This window comes from Ovis aries, chromosome 3 (assembly GCF_016772045.2).
Source record: "Ovis aries strain OAR_USU_Benz2616 breed Rambouillet chromosome 3, ARS-UI_Ramb_v3.0, whole genome shotgun sequence".
NCBI lineage: Eukaryota > Metazoa > Chordata > Mammalia > Artiodactyla > Bovidae > Ovis > Ovis aries.
The window spans coordinates 208,853,331-208,872,471 of record NC_056056.1 but is presented as its reverse complement, the minus strand read 5'-3'; the positions used below and the strand labels follow the sequence as shown (position 1 = coordinate 208,872,471).

Sequence of the window (19,141 nt, the reverse complement as noted above, 5' to 3'; positions counted from 1 at the left end):
ATCGTGAAGTTTAGAAAATGTTGATCTGTCTAAGCTACATATTTTCTTCTAGAGATTCCCACTCATATTTTGGAGGGCTAGGGTTGAATGATGACTACTACTTTCTCTTTGTTTCCTGTAACAGCAATCTCTTTCTCTCCTGAAGCATCATTTGTTGACTAGGTGAAAGGGGTATTTCACATAATATGAAATGCAATAAAGGGAAAGGGATTTAGCCTGTGTGAAAATCCCTTATAGGGCTTCCCCGTGGTTCAGCAATAAAGAACCTGCCTGTCAATGCAGGAGATCAGGAGACATGGGTTTGATCTCGGGGTCGAGAGGAACCCCTCGAGAAGGAAATGGCAACCCACTCAAGTATTCTTGCTTGGGAAAGCCTATGGACAGAGGATCCTGGCGGGGTAAAAGCCCAGGGGTCACAAAGAGTAGGACACAACTGAGCAGAAACACACCTTCTCCAGGACCCAGTCTCCAGATCATTCTGAGAAGGGAAGAAAGACCTGCAGTCTCATTCCCTCAGCTTAATGGTTTCCACTTCACCTTCTCCATGGTCACCTGTGAATTCCTGCAATCCTTGCCCTCATTTTCTGCTGGTCCATTAAATATTCTTGTATTTCAAACCTTCTTGTAGTACTCTGCTTCCAGCCTGAGGTCAGTACTGGGAAGATCAGTGTTTGATTCCACTAGAGTTATTCCCAGCAGGCCAATCGATTCTACAACCTGACTGCAAAATCTCACACTCCTTGGGGATCAGCCAGGGTGATCAGAAGAAAGAAAGGTTTTCTACGCCAGCCCTGATTATGGGGCCCGGCTCTCAGGACCACGGAACCAGGAGGTCAAAGACCGTGTTGCTCATATAAGGAGATGTTGAAGACGCAGAAGCTCATTGGTGTCTGAGCTGCAGAAAGGGGCAGATGCAGCCTCGGATAGTGCCTGAAATGGTGAGAGGTGTCGCTATTGGCTCTCAGGAGGGAGGGTGTAAGGGGTGGTCTATATAGACCCCAGTCGGCACCCTGACACTCCTCACAGGCTGATCCTGCAGCTGGGACTGTGACCTTGAGGACGTGGGGTCAGGATGGCTCTGAGCAGATACCTCTCCCTGCGGGGACTCTGTGTCCTCTTCCTCGGCACCGTGGTGGGTGGTCAAGGTAAGAGCTGGCCTTCTGTCCTGGGTCCACAGCAGGGGGGTGGACGCCTTGAGGAAGGGAAAGGTGTATGGAGTTGTGGAGCCTCAGTCTTAGTGTTTTTGACCAAAAAGTAGCCACGCTGACTGTGAACATTGGTCCTTCTCCTGTGCGGGGTCCACTGGTCATAGCGGCAGATTTTACAGAGCAGTGAGGTTTGGTCTGGACAGAGCTGGGTCAGCCTGAGTCCCCTCCTCTGTCTCCCTTGTTCTCAGGGAGCTTCCAGGAGTCCCAGTGGCTCCCAGTGTGTGGAAGTTCCAGTGAATGAGCTCAGCAGGGACTCTGGGCTGTTCCCACATGCTCCACGTGCCTGGTGTGTGAGCACTGCCCCTGGGTCCCCGTGTTTCTTGTGTCTGTGCTCCTGTAGGCTCTGTGCTTGTGTGTGTGTGTGTGTGTGTGTGTGTGTATGTGTGCAGGTGAGAAGTGTGGGAGGGTGTGTGTGTGTGAGGAGTGTGTGTGTGTGAGTGTGCAAGGAGTGTGTGAGTGTGTGTGTGAGGAGTTATGTATTTGTGTGTGTGAGGGTGTGAAGAGTGTGTGTGTGTGTATGGAGTATGTGAGGAGTATGTGAGGGTGAGTGAGGGTGTGTGAGGAGTGTGAGTAGCGTGGGAGATTGTGTGTATTTGTGTGAGAATATGTGTGTGTATGTGGGAGTGTGTGAGGCTGTGTGTGTGAGGCTGTGTGTGTAAGGGGGATGGAGCCTGTCTCTGTGAGAGGAACGGGGCTGCTGAGCATGGACTGTGTCTGCTGGTCTGTGAAGCACTTGGGTGTCCACAGGGCTGGGTGTCACAGCCACTCCTTGTAACTGGATCAGAGATAATCGTGCCCCTGCCCGCCTCTCTCTGGCTCCTCGTCCCCATCCCCCAGGCTTCCCTCTGCTTGTTGATGTGTCTGCCCAGCACTGGGCTCTGTGAGAGGCTCTGCCTGCTGGCCTTGCCTGTTCCCACCAGGTGTCATTAGGGAGCAGAGAAGCCTGCATTCAGGAGAGGGGACCTCTTGTCTGTAGAGATCAGCTGATGCATAGCCTCAGGTGTATAAGTTCCCGAGTCCCTGCCCCGGTCCCTGTGACACATTTCCGGATGTGCTGGGGGCCTGGGACGGTCCTTTCCCCTCCCAGGAGCTGCTGTGACTCTGTAGGGAGCCCTTTCTCCGTGCCCTCTCCTGTCTCTCCCTGGAGCTGCTTTCCCCTGAGTGAGGGTGGAGTGTGTTACCAATCCTTCCTCATGGTCTGCAGGGTTTCTTTGGACAAATCCGCTGATCTCCTTATGGGAGTCCTCTTGGGTGACAGAACTTTTTTCTTCTCTTTAGACTTAGAATTCTCTCATTGTCTTTGCTTTTGGACAGTTTACTCTGTGCGTCGTGGGAAGGTTGTTCTGAATAGAAATTTTGGGGTGACTTATTAGCTCTTGAACTTAGATGTCCAGATCTTTCCCCAGGTTTGGAAATTCGTAGCCTGTCTTTCTGTTTAATTATTCACTGTTGGCTGTGCTGGGTCTCCTTGCTGCCCGCGGGCTTCCTCTCGCTGCGGTGAGCAGGGGCTGCTCCTCGCTGCAGTGCACAGGCTTCTCACTGCAGGGGCTTCTCTTGGTGCAGAGCACAGGCTCTGGGTGCGCACGTGTCAGCAGCTGGGGCACACTGGCTTAGTCGCTCTGTGGCATGTGGCATCTCCTGGCCCAGGGATTGAACCCATGTCCCCTGCACTGGCAGGTGGATTCTTAACCACTACCCCACCAGGGAAGTCCTCAGCCCTTAATTCTTTTCTCCTTCACTTCTTCTGCTGTAGCTCCAGTCCGTACATTGTTTCTCTTTATGGTGCCCACTGGCTTTCTATATTCCTTTCATTCTCTTTTGGCTCCTTGATTTGGATGCTTTCAACTAATCTTCCTTCTAACACATTGGTTCTTTTGTCTTTTTCTTTCCCTTGGTCAAGTCTGTTGTTGAGTCTCTGTGTTGAATTCTTCAGTTTACTCATTGTGTTGTGCATGTTAAGTCGCCTCAGTCATGTCTGACTCTTTGTGACCCTATGGACTGTAGCCCACCAGGCTCCTCATCCACAGGATTCTCCAGGCAAGAATACTGAAGTGGGTTGCCATGCACTCCTCCAGGGGATCTTCTGGACCCAGAAATTGAACCCGAGTCTCTTACATTTCCTGCACTTGCAGATAGGTTCTTTACCACTAGTGCCACCTGGGAAGCCCAGTCATTTATTATTCAGCTTCAAAATAGCTGGTTGAAGAATTGAAGAAGTGAAAGTCACTCAGTCATGTTTGACTCTTTGTGACCCCATGGGTACACGGTGCATGGAATTCTCCAAGCCTTACTGGAGTGGGTAGTCTTTCCTTTCTCCAGGGGGTCTTCCCAACCAAAGGATCAAACCCAGGTCCTCAGCATTGCAGACTGATTCTCTACCAGCTGGGCCACAAGAGAAGACCAAGAGAAGACTGGAGTGGGGAGCCTATCCCTTCTCCAGCAGATATTCCTGACCCAGGAATTGAACCGGGGTCTCCTGCATTGCAGGTGGATTCTTTACCAACTGAGCCATCAGAAAATCGCAAATATTTGGTTAGTTCTTTGTTTGTTTGTTTGTTGTTTAAATAGTCTTCTGATGCTGGCAAAGATTGAAGGTGGGAAGAGAAGGGGATGACAGAGGATGAGATGCTTGCATGGCATCACTGACTGAATGGATATGAGTCTGAGTAAACTCCGAGAGTTGGTGATGAATAGGGAGGCCGAGCGTACTGTAGTCCATGGGGTCTCAAAGAATCAGATACGACTGAGAGACTGAACTGAACTGAACTGAACACTGGTAATGTCTCCATCTATGATGTTCCTACTAATGAACTCCTTTTTATATGCAGAAACCAGAGTCATCTTATGACTTAATCGCTAAAGTGACATCTGATCACTTTTGTCAAATTCCATTTGTTAGATGTGTGTTACAGGTACATTGGAGTGTGGAATTACACAAAGACATGAACACCAGATGGCAGGAATAACCAGGGCATTTTAGAGCCTGTTACCCAGCCCTCTGTTCCTAGGCTGGATGAGATCCTCCCTATGGACAGGGAAGGAGAGGGATAATTCCTCCCTGGATTTCAGGCCATGATCTGTAACTGAGATGCGGAAGCTGGGCCCTAGGAGCCTTGGGCACATCTACAGGGAGGGCAGCATCCAGACTCTCTGAAGGCCTGTCCTCGGTGGTGTCCCTGGAGCTGGTTCTACAGGCTCCTAAGAAATACCTGGTGCCTCCCTTCCTGCTCCGTGTTCAGTGATGGCACACTGGGGGCTTAGAGTTGGCCATGGTGGGAATGCTTATACTACAGAGGTCAGGAAATACTATATCCCATGCACTGTTTTGCTCCTCAGAGAGCTAATGTTTTAAATATTATGCAACTCTAAGTCTCCTAAAATCTTTTCTGTGTCGTGTGTCTCTTTTGCAGCTCTGGAGCTGAGGCTGAAGGATGGAGCCCACCGCTGTGAGGGGAGAGTGGAAGTGAAGCACCAAGGAGAATGGGGCACAGTGGTTGATGGCAGCTGGAGCTTGAAGGATGCATCTGTAGCGTGCAGACAGCTGGGGTGTGGAGTTGCCGTTGGTATTCCTAAACAGGCTTATTTTGGACCAGGAATTGGCCCCATTTGGCTTTTGTATACTTCATGTGAAGGAGTGGAGTCAACTGTCAGTGACTGTAGGCATTCTAATATTAAAGACTATCGTAATGATAGCTATATCCATGACTGGGATGCTGGAGTAGTCTGCTCAGGTAAGTCCTGTCTGGTCTGTGTGGGGATCTCTAGCAGGAAAACCCTTTGTCTTATCATCAGAATGACTCGAGATTATGGATACAGCCTTTAGAACATACTTGGGTGAAAGGTCTTTGTGATGTGTCACAGGAGGCAGAGGTGAGGTCAAAAGTTTCATACAGATTCAGCTTCTGAATTTGACCTCTGTGACACAGTCTCAGCATGGTAATTGTTCTGTATTTTTTGACATAATGGTCAGTAGTGTATGTCTACATTGATGGGGGGTGTGTCGTAGGAGAGTTGTAGGCAACAAGGTTTATTATCCTCATTGGTCCTAAAAGTCAGAGTCACCACACACCATCAGGTTGGTATGTGGGTGATGTGCCAATAGAACAGCCTCAACCAAGCAATGGTGACCTCAAAAGGGCATGTGAAGACCCATGGACAAGTGACCATACCCGAAGTCATGGTGCAGTTACACAAGGGAAATGTGTGAGAGAAATTCAGTGGTGCATTTAAATGTCCCTAGGTCACAGTCAGAGGAGGCCAGAAGCGGGACTCATGGCAGGGAAAATCTCATCACACTGGTGTACCTGATGAATCGAGTGGGGAGCTCACATCACATTTGCAGGGATGTTGAGGGAGCAGGAAAATGTCTTGAAGTTTACAACACAGCAGCTGAAGTGCATGATGTATAAGAGGCAGTGAAGCTAGGAGTTCCTGGGGTTCTCAAGGCAAGAGGACTGAAGTGGTTTGCCTTTCCTTCTCCATGGACCATGTCTTGTCAGAACTCTCCACTAAGACCCATCTGTCATGGGTGGCCCTACATGGCATGGCTCATAGTTTCATTGAGTTAGACAAGGCTGTGGTCCATGAACTGTGAACTTCCAGATGTTCAAGCTGGATTTAGAAAAGACAGAGGAACCAGAGGTCAGATTACCAACATCTGTTCGATCACTGAAAATTCAAGAGAGTTCCAGAAAAACACCTACTTCTACTTTATTGACTATGTCAACGCCTTTAACTGTGTGAATCACAGCAAACTGGAAAATTCTTCAGGATATGAGAATACCAGACCATCTGACCTGCATCCTGAGAAATCTGTATGTAGGACAAAAAGCAACAGTTAGAAATGGACATGGAACAAAAGATTGGTTCCAAATCAGGGAAGGAGTACATCAAGGCTGTATATTGTCACCCTGCTTATTTAACTTATATGCAGAGTGCATCATGAGAAATGTTGGGCTGGATGAAGCACAAGTTGGTATCAAGATTGTCTGGGGAAATATCAATAACCTTAGATGCAGATTATATCACACTTATGGCCGAAGGCAAAGGACTAAAGAGCCTCTTGATGATAGTGAAAGAGGAGAGTGAAAAAGTTGGCTTAAAAACTCAACATTCAGAAACTAAGATCATAGCATCTGGTCCCATCACTTCCTGGCAAATAGATGGGGAAACAGTGGAAATAGTTAACGGGCTGTTTTTTTTTTTTTTTTTTGGCTCCAAAATTACTGCACATGGTGACTGCAGCCATGAAATTAAAAGACGCTTGCTGCTTGGAAGAAAAGCTATGACCAAACCAGACAGCATATTAAAAAGCAGAGACATATCTTTGCCAACAAAGACCAGTCTAGTCAAAGCTATTGTTTTTCCAGTAGTCCTGTATGGATGTGAGCATTGGACTATAAAGAAAGCTGAGCAACAAAGAATTGATGTTTTTGAACTGTGGTGTTGGAGAAGACTCTTGAGAGTCCTTTGGACTGCAAGGAGATCCAACCAGTCCCTCCTAAAGGAAATCAGTCCTGCACATTCATTGGAAGGACTGATGCTGAAGCTGAAACTCCAGTACTTTGGCCACCTGATGTGAAGAACCGACTCATTGGAAAAGACCCTGATGCTGGGAAAGATTGAAGGTGGGAGGAGAAAGGGATGACAGAGGATGAGGTGGTTGGATGGCATCACCGACTGAATGGATATGAGTTAGAGAAAACCCCGGGAGTTGGTGATAGACAGGGAGGCCTGGCATGCTGCAGTCCATGGTGTCGCAAATAGTCAGACATGACTGAGGAACTGAGCTGAACTGAATTGAAGCTAAGAGGACCTCTGTGACTCCTAAGAATTACTCAGTGCTTCTAGTTGTTATCACAATTGCAGATTGGATGTCCAGGTTATTAACCACATCAGAACACCTGGACTGGAGGAAGATATTGTCAGTTATCACGGTGAGTTCCCTAAGGTAGAAGACTGGACTTAGGATAGTATCACCCCATCTAATGGGATGGTGTGACAGGAGAGCCCTGAAGACATCTGCAGTAGGGCCTTAACAGCCACAGCCAATCAGCTCTTGGGTGTTTATGTACAGGAAGATCATTGGAAAAGTGATCTCTTCTAATCTCACCTTCAGCAGATCTTTGATGATTCTAGTTGATGCCCTTAAGGAAACAATTCTTTTCCTTTTAAAAAAATACTTTATTGAGCTATGTCTGACATACAAAACTGCTGGATAAGCATGCATTTGTGAAACCACTACAGCACTTATGTCATAAATCTATTCATCTCTTCAAAATGTTTTCTTCCATTCTCTTTATCACTCTTATTAAAAGTAATTATTTTCAAGGTGAATTTGAATGTTAGTTAGAAACTTTTGTTTTAAACAAACCTGTTTTCTAGCATCTCAAATAACCTTCCTCATAGTTGCAATGTCATAATCATGGTTCTAACTGAAGATAAATTTGTGGAAATACTACAGGTGTCTCTATCATATTTTGATAAATCAGCACCTGAGTGAGAATGGAGTGTGGTGAAACTTTGTGTGAAATTAGAACTCCCAATGTTACCCTAAGGAAACTGATGTCTTGTTATTAATTCCAGTTAAGATATACTTAGATAATTGGAAGTGCTCTGCTATTTAACAAAGTTCTGTCTAGTCAAGGCTATGGTTTTCCAGTGGTCATGTATGGATAAGAGTTGAACTGTGAAGAAAGCAGAGTGCCAAAGAATTGGTGCTTTTGAACTGTGGTGTTGGAGAAGACTCTTGAGAGTCGCTGGGACTGCAAGGCGATCTAACCAGTCCATTCTAAAGGAGATTAGTCATGGGTGTTCATTGGAAGGACTGATGCTAAAGCTGAAACTCCAATACTTTGGCCAGCTCATGTGAAGAGTTGACTCATTGGAAAAGACTCTGATGCTGGGAGGGATTGGGGGCAGGAGGAGAAGGGGACGACAGAGGATGAGATGGCTGGATGGCATCACTGGCTCAATGGACATGAGTTTGGGTGAACTCTGGGAGTTGGTGATGGACAGGGAGGCCTGGCCTGCTGTGATTCATGGGGTTGCAAAGACTCAGACACGACTGAGCGGCTGAACTGAACTGAACTGAACTGAACTGAACTGATATTTAAACCCTGATTGTGGTTTGTACTCCCTAGCTACCATTGCTCTCACATTTTTATGAACGATTCCAGGTTCCTTCTATTTCTCTTTTAGTCGCTAGTTACCTCCTCCTGGTCTGTTTTTTCTGTATTTTCAGACAGATTTTAATGATGTGAAGATAAGTCAAAGTGGTGGTGATGTAGCAGGAATAAGATTAGAATAGCATGTGTTTTCATTATCTTAATCAAAACTCTTGGAGTACTTCTGCTCAGCCTTAGGAGTCAGGTACGTTAGAGAAATTTCAGCCTCAGTAGTGGATTGCTGGAAGTGAAGTACCATGTTTAGGATAAATCTAGAGTGGAAACAATGACCAGAGGAGAATGTAGCGAAGCTTGTTTGAAATAACGAGATTTCATGGAATTCACGTGGAAGATCTGGGAGGGAACACACAAATTTTGAAGGACTGTGGTGCAAGCATTCCAAGTTGCTTCAGTCCTGTCCTATTCTTTGTGACCCCATGGACTAGGCACGAATACTGGAGTGGGTGGCCATTTCTTTCTCTAGGGGATCTTCCTCACCCTGGGATCAAACCTGGGTCTCCTGCATTGCAGGCAGAGTCTTGATTATCTTCTGAGCCACCAGGGACTACAGTACTGAAGTGCAAAATAGTGAGGGGATGAAGATGCAAGGATTGCAGGAGGGGTGGGTTGGAAAGATGCAGTCAACTTGTACATTTACCACAGCCTCTGTGTTATACTTCCTTCCTGCCTCCATTCCTTCCCTCCCTCTCTTCCTTTATTTTGCTGTGGGAGTCATTTCTGAGCTCTCTGGAAGTGCTAGCACTTGTAGCTGGCAGTTTTCTTAGTGGAGAATTTTTATAATATGGATTCTGTTTATTTAACAAATAAGTTTACTCATATTTTTCTCTTATTTTTTTGTATCAGATTTTGGTGAGTTGTGTTTCACAGGTAATGTGTTTTTAAGGACTTGGCCCATTTTACAAAAAATTTCAAATTAGTAACACTGGTTCATATCTCATATCTTTATATGTTGGGAAGATCTACAATGATATTCCTCCTTTTGTTACTGGTGCTGTTTAATGTGTTCCCTTTTTTTTTCTTAATTGGTTTGCTAGAAGATTATCCATGTTAATGTTTTTTTTTTAAGAGACTCACTAATGGACTGTATTCGTTTTCTTGATGGTGTATTTGCTTTCTTCTTAATTGATTTCTATGCTCTGTTTTCATTCCTCTTTTTCAGTTATGATTGTGGTTGCTTTTGTAGATTCTTGAGGTGGAGTCTTGGATCATTTCCTTCTGTGCCTATTTTTATTCCAATGTAACCATCAAGGAAGCATCAAGGTTCTAAATTTTCCTCTAAGCATCACTTTATTTTTAACCCACCAGTTTCAATACTATATAATTTCTTTTGTATTTTATTATCATAAAATGTTTCTTTTTCTCTGAATGAAGTCTTTGTCTTATAGTCTGACTTTGTATGATATTAATTTAGATATTATATGCAGTTTTCTCTGATTTGTGTTTGCATGGTCAGTAATTTTTACCTCTTTAGTATGTTTCTCTGTTTATATTTAAACACACAAAAGTTTGTAGATAGTATATTGTTTGTCTTATTTTATCTGATCTGATTATCTTGTTTTTTATTTGGAGTACTTAAATTATTCACATTTAATGCAATTATTGACATAATTGGGTTTAGGTGTACTTGCCTGCTATTTGTTAGAGAAGGCAATGGCAACCCACTCCAGTACTCTTGCCTGGAAAATCCCATGGACAGAGGAGCCTGGTAGGCTGCAGTCCATGGGTAGCTAAGAGTCAGATGCGACTGAGCAAATTCACTTTCACTTTTTGCATTTATGCATTGGTGAAGGAAATGGCAACCCACTCCAGTGTTCTTGCCTTGAGAATTCCAGGAACGGGGGAGCCTGGTGGGCTGCCATCTATGGGGCTGCACAGAGTCAGACATGACTGAAATGACTTAGCAGCAGTAGCAGCAGCAGCAGCTGCTATATGTTATCTCTTCGTTCTTATTTTAATTTTTGAGTATATTTTACCATTTTAATTTAAATATTGTATTGGCTATGTTCTCCTCTAGGAGTTTTATAGTTTCTGGTCTTATGTTTAGATCTTTAATCCATTTTGAGTTTATTTTTGTTTGTGGTATTAGAAAGTGATCTAGTTTCATTCTTTTACAAGTGGTTGACCAGTTTTCCCAGCACCACTTTGTCTTTACTCCATTGTATATTCTTGCCTCCTTTGTCAAAGATAAGGTGTCCATATGTGTGTGGATTTATCTCTGGGCTTCCTATTTTGTTCCATTGATCTATATTTCTGTCTTTGTGCCAGTACCATACTGTCTTGGTGACTGTGGCTTTGTAGTAGAGCCTGAAGTCAGGCAAGTTGATTCCTCCAGTTCCATTCTTCTTTCTCAAGGTTGCTTTGGCTATTCGAGGTTTTTTCTATTTCCATACAAATTGTGAAATTATTTGTTCTGGCTCTGTGAAAAATATCGCTGGTAGCTTGATAAGGATTGTATTGAATCTGTAGATTGCTTTGGGTAGTGTACTCATTTTGACTATATTGATTCTTCTGATCCATAAACATGGTATATTTCTCCATCTATTAGTGTCCTCTTTGATTTCTTTCATCAGTGTTTTATAGTTTTCTATATATAGGTCTTTCGTTTCTTCAGGTAGATATATGCCTAAGTATTTTATTCTTTTCGTTGCAATGGTGAATGGAATTGTTTCCTTAATTTCTTTTTCTACTTTCTCATTATTAGTGTATAGGAATGCAAGGGATTTCTGAGTGTTGATTTTATATCCTGCAACTTTACTATATTCATTGATTAGCTCTAATAATTTTCTGTCTTTAGGGTTTTCTATGTGGAGGATCGTGTCATCTGCAAACAGTGAGAGTTTTACGTCTTCTTTTCCAATTTGGATTCCTTTTATTTCTTTTTCTGCTCTAATTGCTGTGGCCAAAACTTCCAGAACTATGTTGCATAGTAGCGGTGAAAGTGGACACCCTTGTCTTGTTCCTGACTTTAGGGGAAATACTTTCAATTTTTCACCATTGAGGATAATGTTTGCTGTGGGTTTGTCATATACAGCTTTTATGATGTTGAGGTATGTTCCTTCTATTCCTGCTTTCTGGAGAGTTTTTATCATAAATGGATGTTGACTTTTGTCAAAGGCCTTTTCTGCATCTATTGAGATAATCATATGGCTTTTATTTTTCAGTTTGTTAATGTGGTGGATTACATTGATTAATTTGTGGATACTGAAGAATCCTTGCATCCCTGGGATAAGCCCACTTGGTCATGGTGTATGATCTTTTTAAGGTGTTGTTGGATTCTGATTGCTAGAATTTTGTTGAGGATTTTTGCATCCATGTTCATCAGTGATATTGGCCTGTAGTTTTCTTTTTTTGTGGCATCTTTGTCAGGTTTTGGTATTAGGGTGATGGTGGCCTACTAGAATGAGTTTGGAAGTTTATCTTCCTCTGCAATTTTCTGGAAGAGTTTGAGTAGGATAGGTGTTAGCTCTTCTCGAAATTTTTGGTAGAATTCAGCTGTGAAGCCATCTGGACCTGGGCTTTTGTTTGCTGGAAGATTTCTGATTACAGTTTCAATTTCCATGCTTGAATTGAAAGAAACACGTGCACCCCAATGTTCATCGCAGCACTGTTTATAATAGCCAGGACATGGAAACAACCTAGATGTCCATCAGCAGATGAATGGATAAGAAAGCTGTGGTACATATACACAATGGATTATTACTCAGCCATTAAAAAGAATACATTTGAATCAGTTCTAATGAGATGGATGAACCTGGAGCCGATTATACAGACTGAAGTAACCCAGAAAGAAAAACACCAATACAATATACTAACACATATATATGGAATTTAGAAAGATGGTAATGATAACCCTGTATGCGAAACAGCAAAAGAAACACAGATGTATAGAATGGACTTTTGGACTCTGAGGGAGAGGGAGAGGGAGAGGGAGAGGGTGGAATGATTTGGGAGAATGGCATTGAAACATGTATACTATCATGTAAGAAATGAATCACCAGTCTATGTTCGATGCAGGATACAGGATGCTTGGGCTGGTGCATGGGGATGATCCAGAGAGATGATATGGGGAGGGAGGTGGGAAGGGGTTCAGGATTGGGAACTCATGTACACCCATGGCAGATTCATGTCAATGTATGGTAAAACCAATACAGTATTGTAAAGTAAAATAAAGTAAAAATAAAAATTAAAAAAAAAGAAAAAGAATACACCCCCCCAAATAAATACTGTATTGGTTTATTAATCGTATCAGATTTTTAGGTGATTATAATGTTTAATTTTTTTAGTTTATAGTAATTTTTATATTTTGCTGGCTGGGTCTTCATTGCTGCATGGGCTTTTCTCTAGTTGTGGAGATCAGAGGCTACTCTCTAGTTGCAGGCATGAGGCTCTCATTGCGGTGGCCTCTCTTGCTGTGGTGCACAGGCTCTATGGGGCACAAGCTTCAGCAGTCGTGGGCCCTGGGCTCTGGAACACAGGCTCACTAGTTGTGGTGCACGCGCTTAGTGGCTCTGTGGTATGTGGGATTTTCCTAGACCACGGATTGAACCCACGTCTCCTGCATTGTCAGGTGGAGTCTTCACCACTGAACCACCAGGAAAGCCCAACATTGAATTATTAATCTTAAATTACATTTTACCTTGAAACGATATTATGTCACAACATGCAATGTTAGTCACTATACATTCCTTCCACTTTCTTATTCTTGTCATTGGTGCTCTCATTGTCATAATTCTATTTATAAATTTATTATGAATCTTATAGTTTGTTGCTAATATTTTTTGCCTTAAATCCTCTAATAGAGAATCAACATTTAGCACAGTCTCTATAGCTTTGAGAGGATCCATGTTTTCATCTGCTGTCATCTCCCTTTAGCTTAAAGAACTTTCTGACGCAGTTTTGTGTAGTGTGTATCTGGTGGCCTCCAATTCTATCTTCTCTCATTTACCTGAAATCATTTCATTTTTTTAAGATATAAATTTATTTATTTTAATTGGAGGTTAATTACCTTGCAATATTGTATTGGTTTTGCTATACATCAACATGAGTCTGCCACGGGTATATCATTTTAATTTTCATTCAGTTTTGAAAAGTATTTTCATAGCAGATTCAATTTTAGCATAACAAATGCCCAATCCCAATACTTTAAATATGTTCTTACATTGTCATCTGACTTTCATTGCCTTCAACAAAAAGTCGGTAAATAATACTTATCCTTTTGTTCCCTGCAGATAATGTGCCAAACTTCCCTGGCTGCTCTTAACATATTTTTGTTTGTTTCTTTACCAATGTATTTCAGTATTTACATTGTCAAGTTTTCTGAGAACAGCTTCATTATCTTGTTTGGGGTTTGATTAGCTTTTTGGATCAGTGGGTTTACAGTTTTCAATAACTGGGAAAATGTCATTTATCTTCTCTTAATATTTTTCTGCATATCCCTTAATTGAATCTCCAAATACACATATTTTATATATTTTGATATTATCCTACATGCCACTGTGTTTCCATTCATATTTTTCTGCCTTTTTACTCTCTTTGGTTCAATTTAGATAGTCTCTACTGCTGTGTTTTACTTTCCAGTTCTTTTATTCTGCAATGTCTAGTCTCTTGTGTAATTAATCCAAATAATTGTTCATTCCAATACTATATTTTTCAGTTTCAGAAGTCTCATTTGTTTATTTTTCCTAGTTTTTCTCCCTGTTTATTTTTATGCTTCATTAAGCATATTGGTATTAGGGTTTTAAGGAGCTCTTCAGCCAATTCAATCATTTCTGTAATTTCTGAAGCTGTTTTAAATGATTTTTTTTAATATAAACTTATTTATTTTAATTGGAGGTTAATTACTTTACAATATTTTATTGGTTTTGCCATACATCAACATGAATCTGCCATGGGTATACACATGTTCCCCATCCTGAACCCTCCTCCCTCCCCATACCATCCCTCTGGGTCGTCCCAGTGCACCAGCCCCGAGGATCCAGTATCAGGCATCGAACCTGGACTGGTGATTCGTTTCTTATATGATATTATACATGTTTCAATGCCATTCTCCCAAATCATCCCACCCTCGCCCTGTCCCACCGAGTCCAAAAGACTGTTCTATGCATTGGTGTCTCTTTTTCTGTCTGATTGTTTTTAAAAAATGTGTTATGGGTTACATTTCTCTCTTTTGGAAATTCTAATAATTGTTTGGTTGGATGTTGGGCATCACTAAGCAGTCCTTTACCAGGAAGAACTTCAGAAGTAAATAATCAGAACACACCCAGAAATCAGGGAATTGTCCTTGATGAATTAAATAAAGTTGTTTCATTGGGTTATCTTCATTCAGTTCAAAATGTGTTCCTTTGATGACCAAATGATGAACTTTAATTTTGATTTTCCTCCTTTAGTTTCAAAACTTCCTTGATCCCACCTTGCATGCCATATACCCTACCTACACCCTACTTCTTCAGCAGTAGCTATCCTTTCTGATTTTCTTTTCTATCCATCTGTATCCTTTAAAATGGCTTTTGTTTGTCTGAAGTGGGAGAAATGAGAAAGGATAGCAGTTTAGGTGGTGGACGGGAGGAGCAGAGGGTGATGTAGTATGCTAACAACGTATTCAACAAGTGTTTCCCACAAATATTTGCATATTTATCCATATTGAGGCTTTTTCAACTTGGAACTCTCCAAATTATGGCTTGTTTGCTCATTTCCTCCTCCTTCTCCTTCTTTTTCTTCCTTCTTTTTGACAACATGCCATCTTCTTTTAGAATTGTAAAACATCCGTGAAAGAAATTAAAGACAATATGATCAATGGAAAGTCATTCTGTGTTTCTGACCTGCAAGAATTAGTATTGTTAAAATGCCTGAACTTCTCAAAGTCCTCTATAGATTTAATGCAATTCCTATCTAAATATCATTTTTTATATAAATAGGAAAACAATCTTAAAATATGAGTGTGTGCTTTAATTTTTATATATTCATGAATTCCTGTTTTCTGATCATTACTGAATTTTAGTTCCATTCCATTATGGTCATGTAAGATACTTGGAATTATTTTAATATTTTTGAATTTGTTAAGGCTTATTTGTAACCTAGCCTGGAGACTATTCCATGTGTGCTTGAGAAGAATGCATATTTTTTGTGGTTAGAATTAGTACAATGAAAGTATTAAAATCAATTATTATCAGCCCTTAGCATTTTCTGTGAGTCCTGTTTGAGGAAAAAAAAAAAAAAAAACCTTTAATAGGAGACGATGTGGAAACTCAGCTATCTGGTAGACTCCCACTGACAACACACTCTCCCCAAGATTCTTTGACAAATCCTAGGATTTCAAGAGAGATGGCTGGGACTGTCTATGACTCTCTGAGTTTTCGTAACTCATTTTCCTTCCCACTGAGGTCACTGAAGGAATTCATGAAAGTTTTTAGCATGAAAAAGTATCAGAAAGACAAGATGTGATGACATAAATGTGAATTAATGATAGTGTCTATATTTCTTCTCTGGAGCTGTCACCCATCTACAGGTTGGCATCCCCTCATGGATCCAGCCTCAGGACTTTCCTTAACCTAAGTCACTTGAGGACTAGCTTCTGGGAGAGAAAACTGGTCAGAATATTAGCCCCACAAGTCCCATGAAAGCTTTCTAAGCTTGGCTGGATGCTAGGTCTCTCATGTCATAGCCCACGTCCCTCTGGGTGGCTTCTGGTCTGCATATCTCTATGTTCAAGTTTAAGTGCCTGAAAATTATACATTATCCTTGGATCTGTATGTAGGTCCTAGGCTGCTAAGTGAGAAATTCACTTCTCCAACCAATGCTAAAACACGTGTTTCCAGTATTCAGCCATTCCAATGATCTGAATTGATCTGGTAATCCTCCTGGATTTCTCTTTAGAAACCTGCTCATGAAAATTCAATTATGACACTGTCAAAGACTCTATATGCTCCACTCCTAAAAAGAAAAACTTTTACCCCACTGCCTGTGACATGTGGTTTCCAGTTGCCAAGTCAGTACCATGAACACTGACTGGTTTTGTTGTTGTTTCCTCTTAGGATTTGTGCATCTGGCTGGAGCGGATGGACCCTGCTCAGGGCGAGTAGAAGTGTATTCTGGAGAAGCCTGGACCCCAGTGTCTGATGGGAACTTCACACTCCCCACTGCACAGGTCATCTGTGCAGAGCTGGGGTGTGGCAAGGCTGTGTCTGTCGAGGTACATGAGCTCTTCAGAGCGTCAAGTGCCCGGGTCTGGGCTGAAGAGTTCAGGTGTGAAGGGGAGGAGCCTGAGCTCTGGGTCTGCCCCAGAGTGCCCTGTCCAGGGGGCACTTGTCACCACAGTGGAGCTGCTCAGGTTGTCTGTTCAGGTGAGATGCAGGTCAGGCCTTTCACATCTTTGAACACCCTGCTCAGGTGAGAAAGTCATGTTAATTTTGCTGAAACTCTGTCTTCTTCTACCAGCATACTCAGAGATCCGGCTCATGATAAATGGCTCCTCTCAGTGTGAGGGGCAAGTGGAGATGAACATTTCTGGACGATGGCGAGTGCTCTGTGCCTCCCACTGGAGTCTGGCCAATGCCAACGTTGTCTGTCGTCAGCTCGGCTGTGGAGTTGCCATCTCCACCCCCAGAGGACCACATTTGGTGGAAGGAGGTGGTCAGATCTTAACTGCCCAGTTTCACTGCTTGGGGGCTGAGTCCTTCCTGTGGAGTTGTCCTGTGACTGCCCTGGGTGGTCCTGACTGTTCCCATGGCAACGTGGCCTCCGTGATCTGTTCAGGTAAGAGAGAGGGAGGGGCTACTGGTACTCAGGATACTCCTGGAGTGAAATGACTCCAAGAGTAGGGAGTGAGGTTAAATGGGCTTCAAAGTCAGAGATTTTGTGGTGAAATATGGATCTTCTCATTGTTCATTCATTTTTAAGGTCAGGGTGAGAAGTGTGAAGGGGAATAATATATTTTTAAGCTACATTGTTGCTTACATGTAATCATAGAACAATGTAGGAGCAGTAAGTATAGACCTCATAATGAAGCCCACCCCAGAGCAGCAAAGAGAATGTCCCCAGCACCATAGTCACTGTCTTCCCCAGTATCTGTGTCTTCCCTCCTCGACAGGGAAAAAAGCGCTTACCTAACTTCTACTAACATAGAGAGTTTCATCAATGTTTGAACTTTATATAAAATGATGCCGTATGTTTCATCTTTTTAATCTAATTTCATAGACTCAAAATTATGTTTGGGATTCACACATGATGTTGTATATTGTAGCACTTTATTTGTTTTATTAGAGTAGAATATGCTTTGAATGATCACATGGCCATGTACTGATCCATTCTACTGACAGTATTCAGTTCAGTTCAGTCACTCAGTCGTGTCAAACTTTGTTACCCCATGTTCGCAGCACGCCAGGCCTCCCTGTCCATCACCATCTCACGGAGTTCACTCAGACTCATGTCCATCGAGTCCGTGATGCCATCCAGCCATCTCATCCTCTGTTGTCCCCTTCTCCTCCTGCCCCCAATCCCTCCCAGCATCAGAGTCTTTTCCAGTGAGTCAACTCTTCACATGAGGTGGCCAAAGTACTGGAGCTTCAGCTTTAGCATCATTCCTTCCAAAGAAATCCCAGGGTTGATCTCCTTCAGAATGGACTGGTAGGATCTCCTTGTAGTCCAAGGGACTCTCAAGAGTCTTCTCCAACACCACAGTTCAAAAGCATAAATTCTTCGGTGCTCAGCCTTCTTCACAGTCCAACTCTCACATCCATACATGACCACAGGAAAAGCCATACCCTTGACTAGACGGACCTTAGTCAGCAAAGTGATGTCTGTGCTTTTGAATATACTATCTAGTTGGTCATAACTTTCCTTCCAAGGAGTAAGTGTCTTTTAATTTCATGGCTGCAGTCACCATCTGCAGTGATTTTGGAGCCCCAAAAAATAAACTCTGAACTGTTTCTACTGTTTCCCCATCTATTTCCCATGAAATGATAGGACCAGATACCATGATCTTCATTTTCTGAATGTTGAGCTTTAAGCCAACTTTTACACTCTCCTCTTTCACTTTCTTCAAGAGAAGAGGCTTTTTAGTTCCTCTTCACTTTCTGCCATAAGGATGGTGTCATCTGCATATCTGAAGTTCTTGATATTTCTCCCGGCAATCTTGAGTCCAGCTTGTGTTTCTTCCAGTCCAGCGTTTCTCATGATGTACTCTGCATATAAGTTAAATAAGCAGGGTGACAATATACAGCCTTGACGGACTCCTTTTCCTATTTGGAACCAGTCTGTTGTTCCATGTCCAGTTCTAACTGTTGCTTCCTGACCTGCATAGATTTCTCAAGAGGCAGGTCAGGTGGTCTGTATTCCCATCTCTTTCAGAATTTTCTACAGTTTATTGTGATCCACACAGTCAAAGGCTTTGGCATAGTCAATAAAGCTGAAATAGATGTTTTTCTGGAACTCTCTTGCTTTTTCCATGATCCAGCAGGTGTTGGCAATTTGATCTCTGGTTCCTCTGCCTTTTCTAAAACCAGCTTGAACATCCGGGAGTTCACGGTCCACATCTTGCTGAAGCCTGGCTTGGAGAATTTTGAGCATTACTTTAGTAGCATGTGAGAAGAGCGCAATTGTGCAGTAGTTTGAGCATTCTTTGGCATTGCCTTTCTTTGAGATTGGAATGAAAACTGATCTTTTCCAGTCCTGTGGCCACTGCTGATTTTTCCAAATTAGCTGGCATATTGAGTGCAGCACTTTCACAGCATCATCTTTCAGGATTTGAAA

At 42.6% G+C, this 19,141-nt stretch overlaps 1 protein-coding gene across 1 annotated transcript in view; it reads left to right on the top strand.

The window, feature by feature from the left end:
• Window positions 1-1,019: 1,019 nt before the first annotated feature.
• Window positions 1,020-19,141, top strand: part of LOC114113798 (antigen WC1.1-like) — a 59,462-nt gene continuing 41,340 nt past the window's right edge. Inside the window, exons 1-4 of the mRNA XM_042247611.2 lie at window positions 1,020-1,145; window positions 4,619-4,939; window positions 16,426-16,734; window positions 16,829-17,146. Coding sequence (XP_042103545.2) covers window positions 1,073-1,145; window positions 4,619-4,939; window positions 16,426-16,734; window positions 16,829-17,146 — 1,021 coding nt within the window. The 5' untranslated portion in view covers window positions 1,020-1,072. The remainder of the gene's footprint in view (window positions 1,146-4,618; window positions 4,940-16,425; window positions 16,735-16,828; window positions 17,147-19,141) is intronic.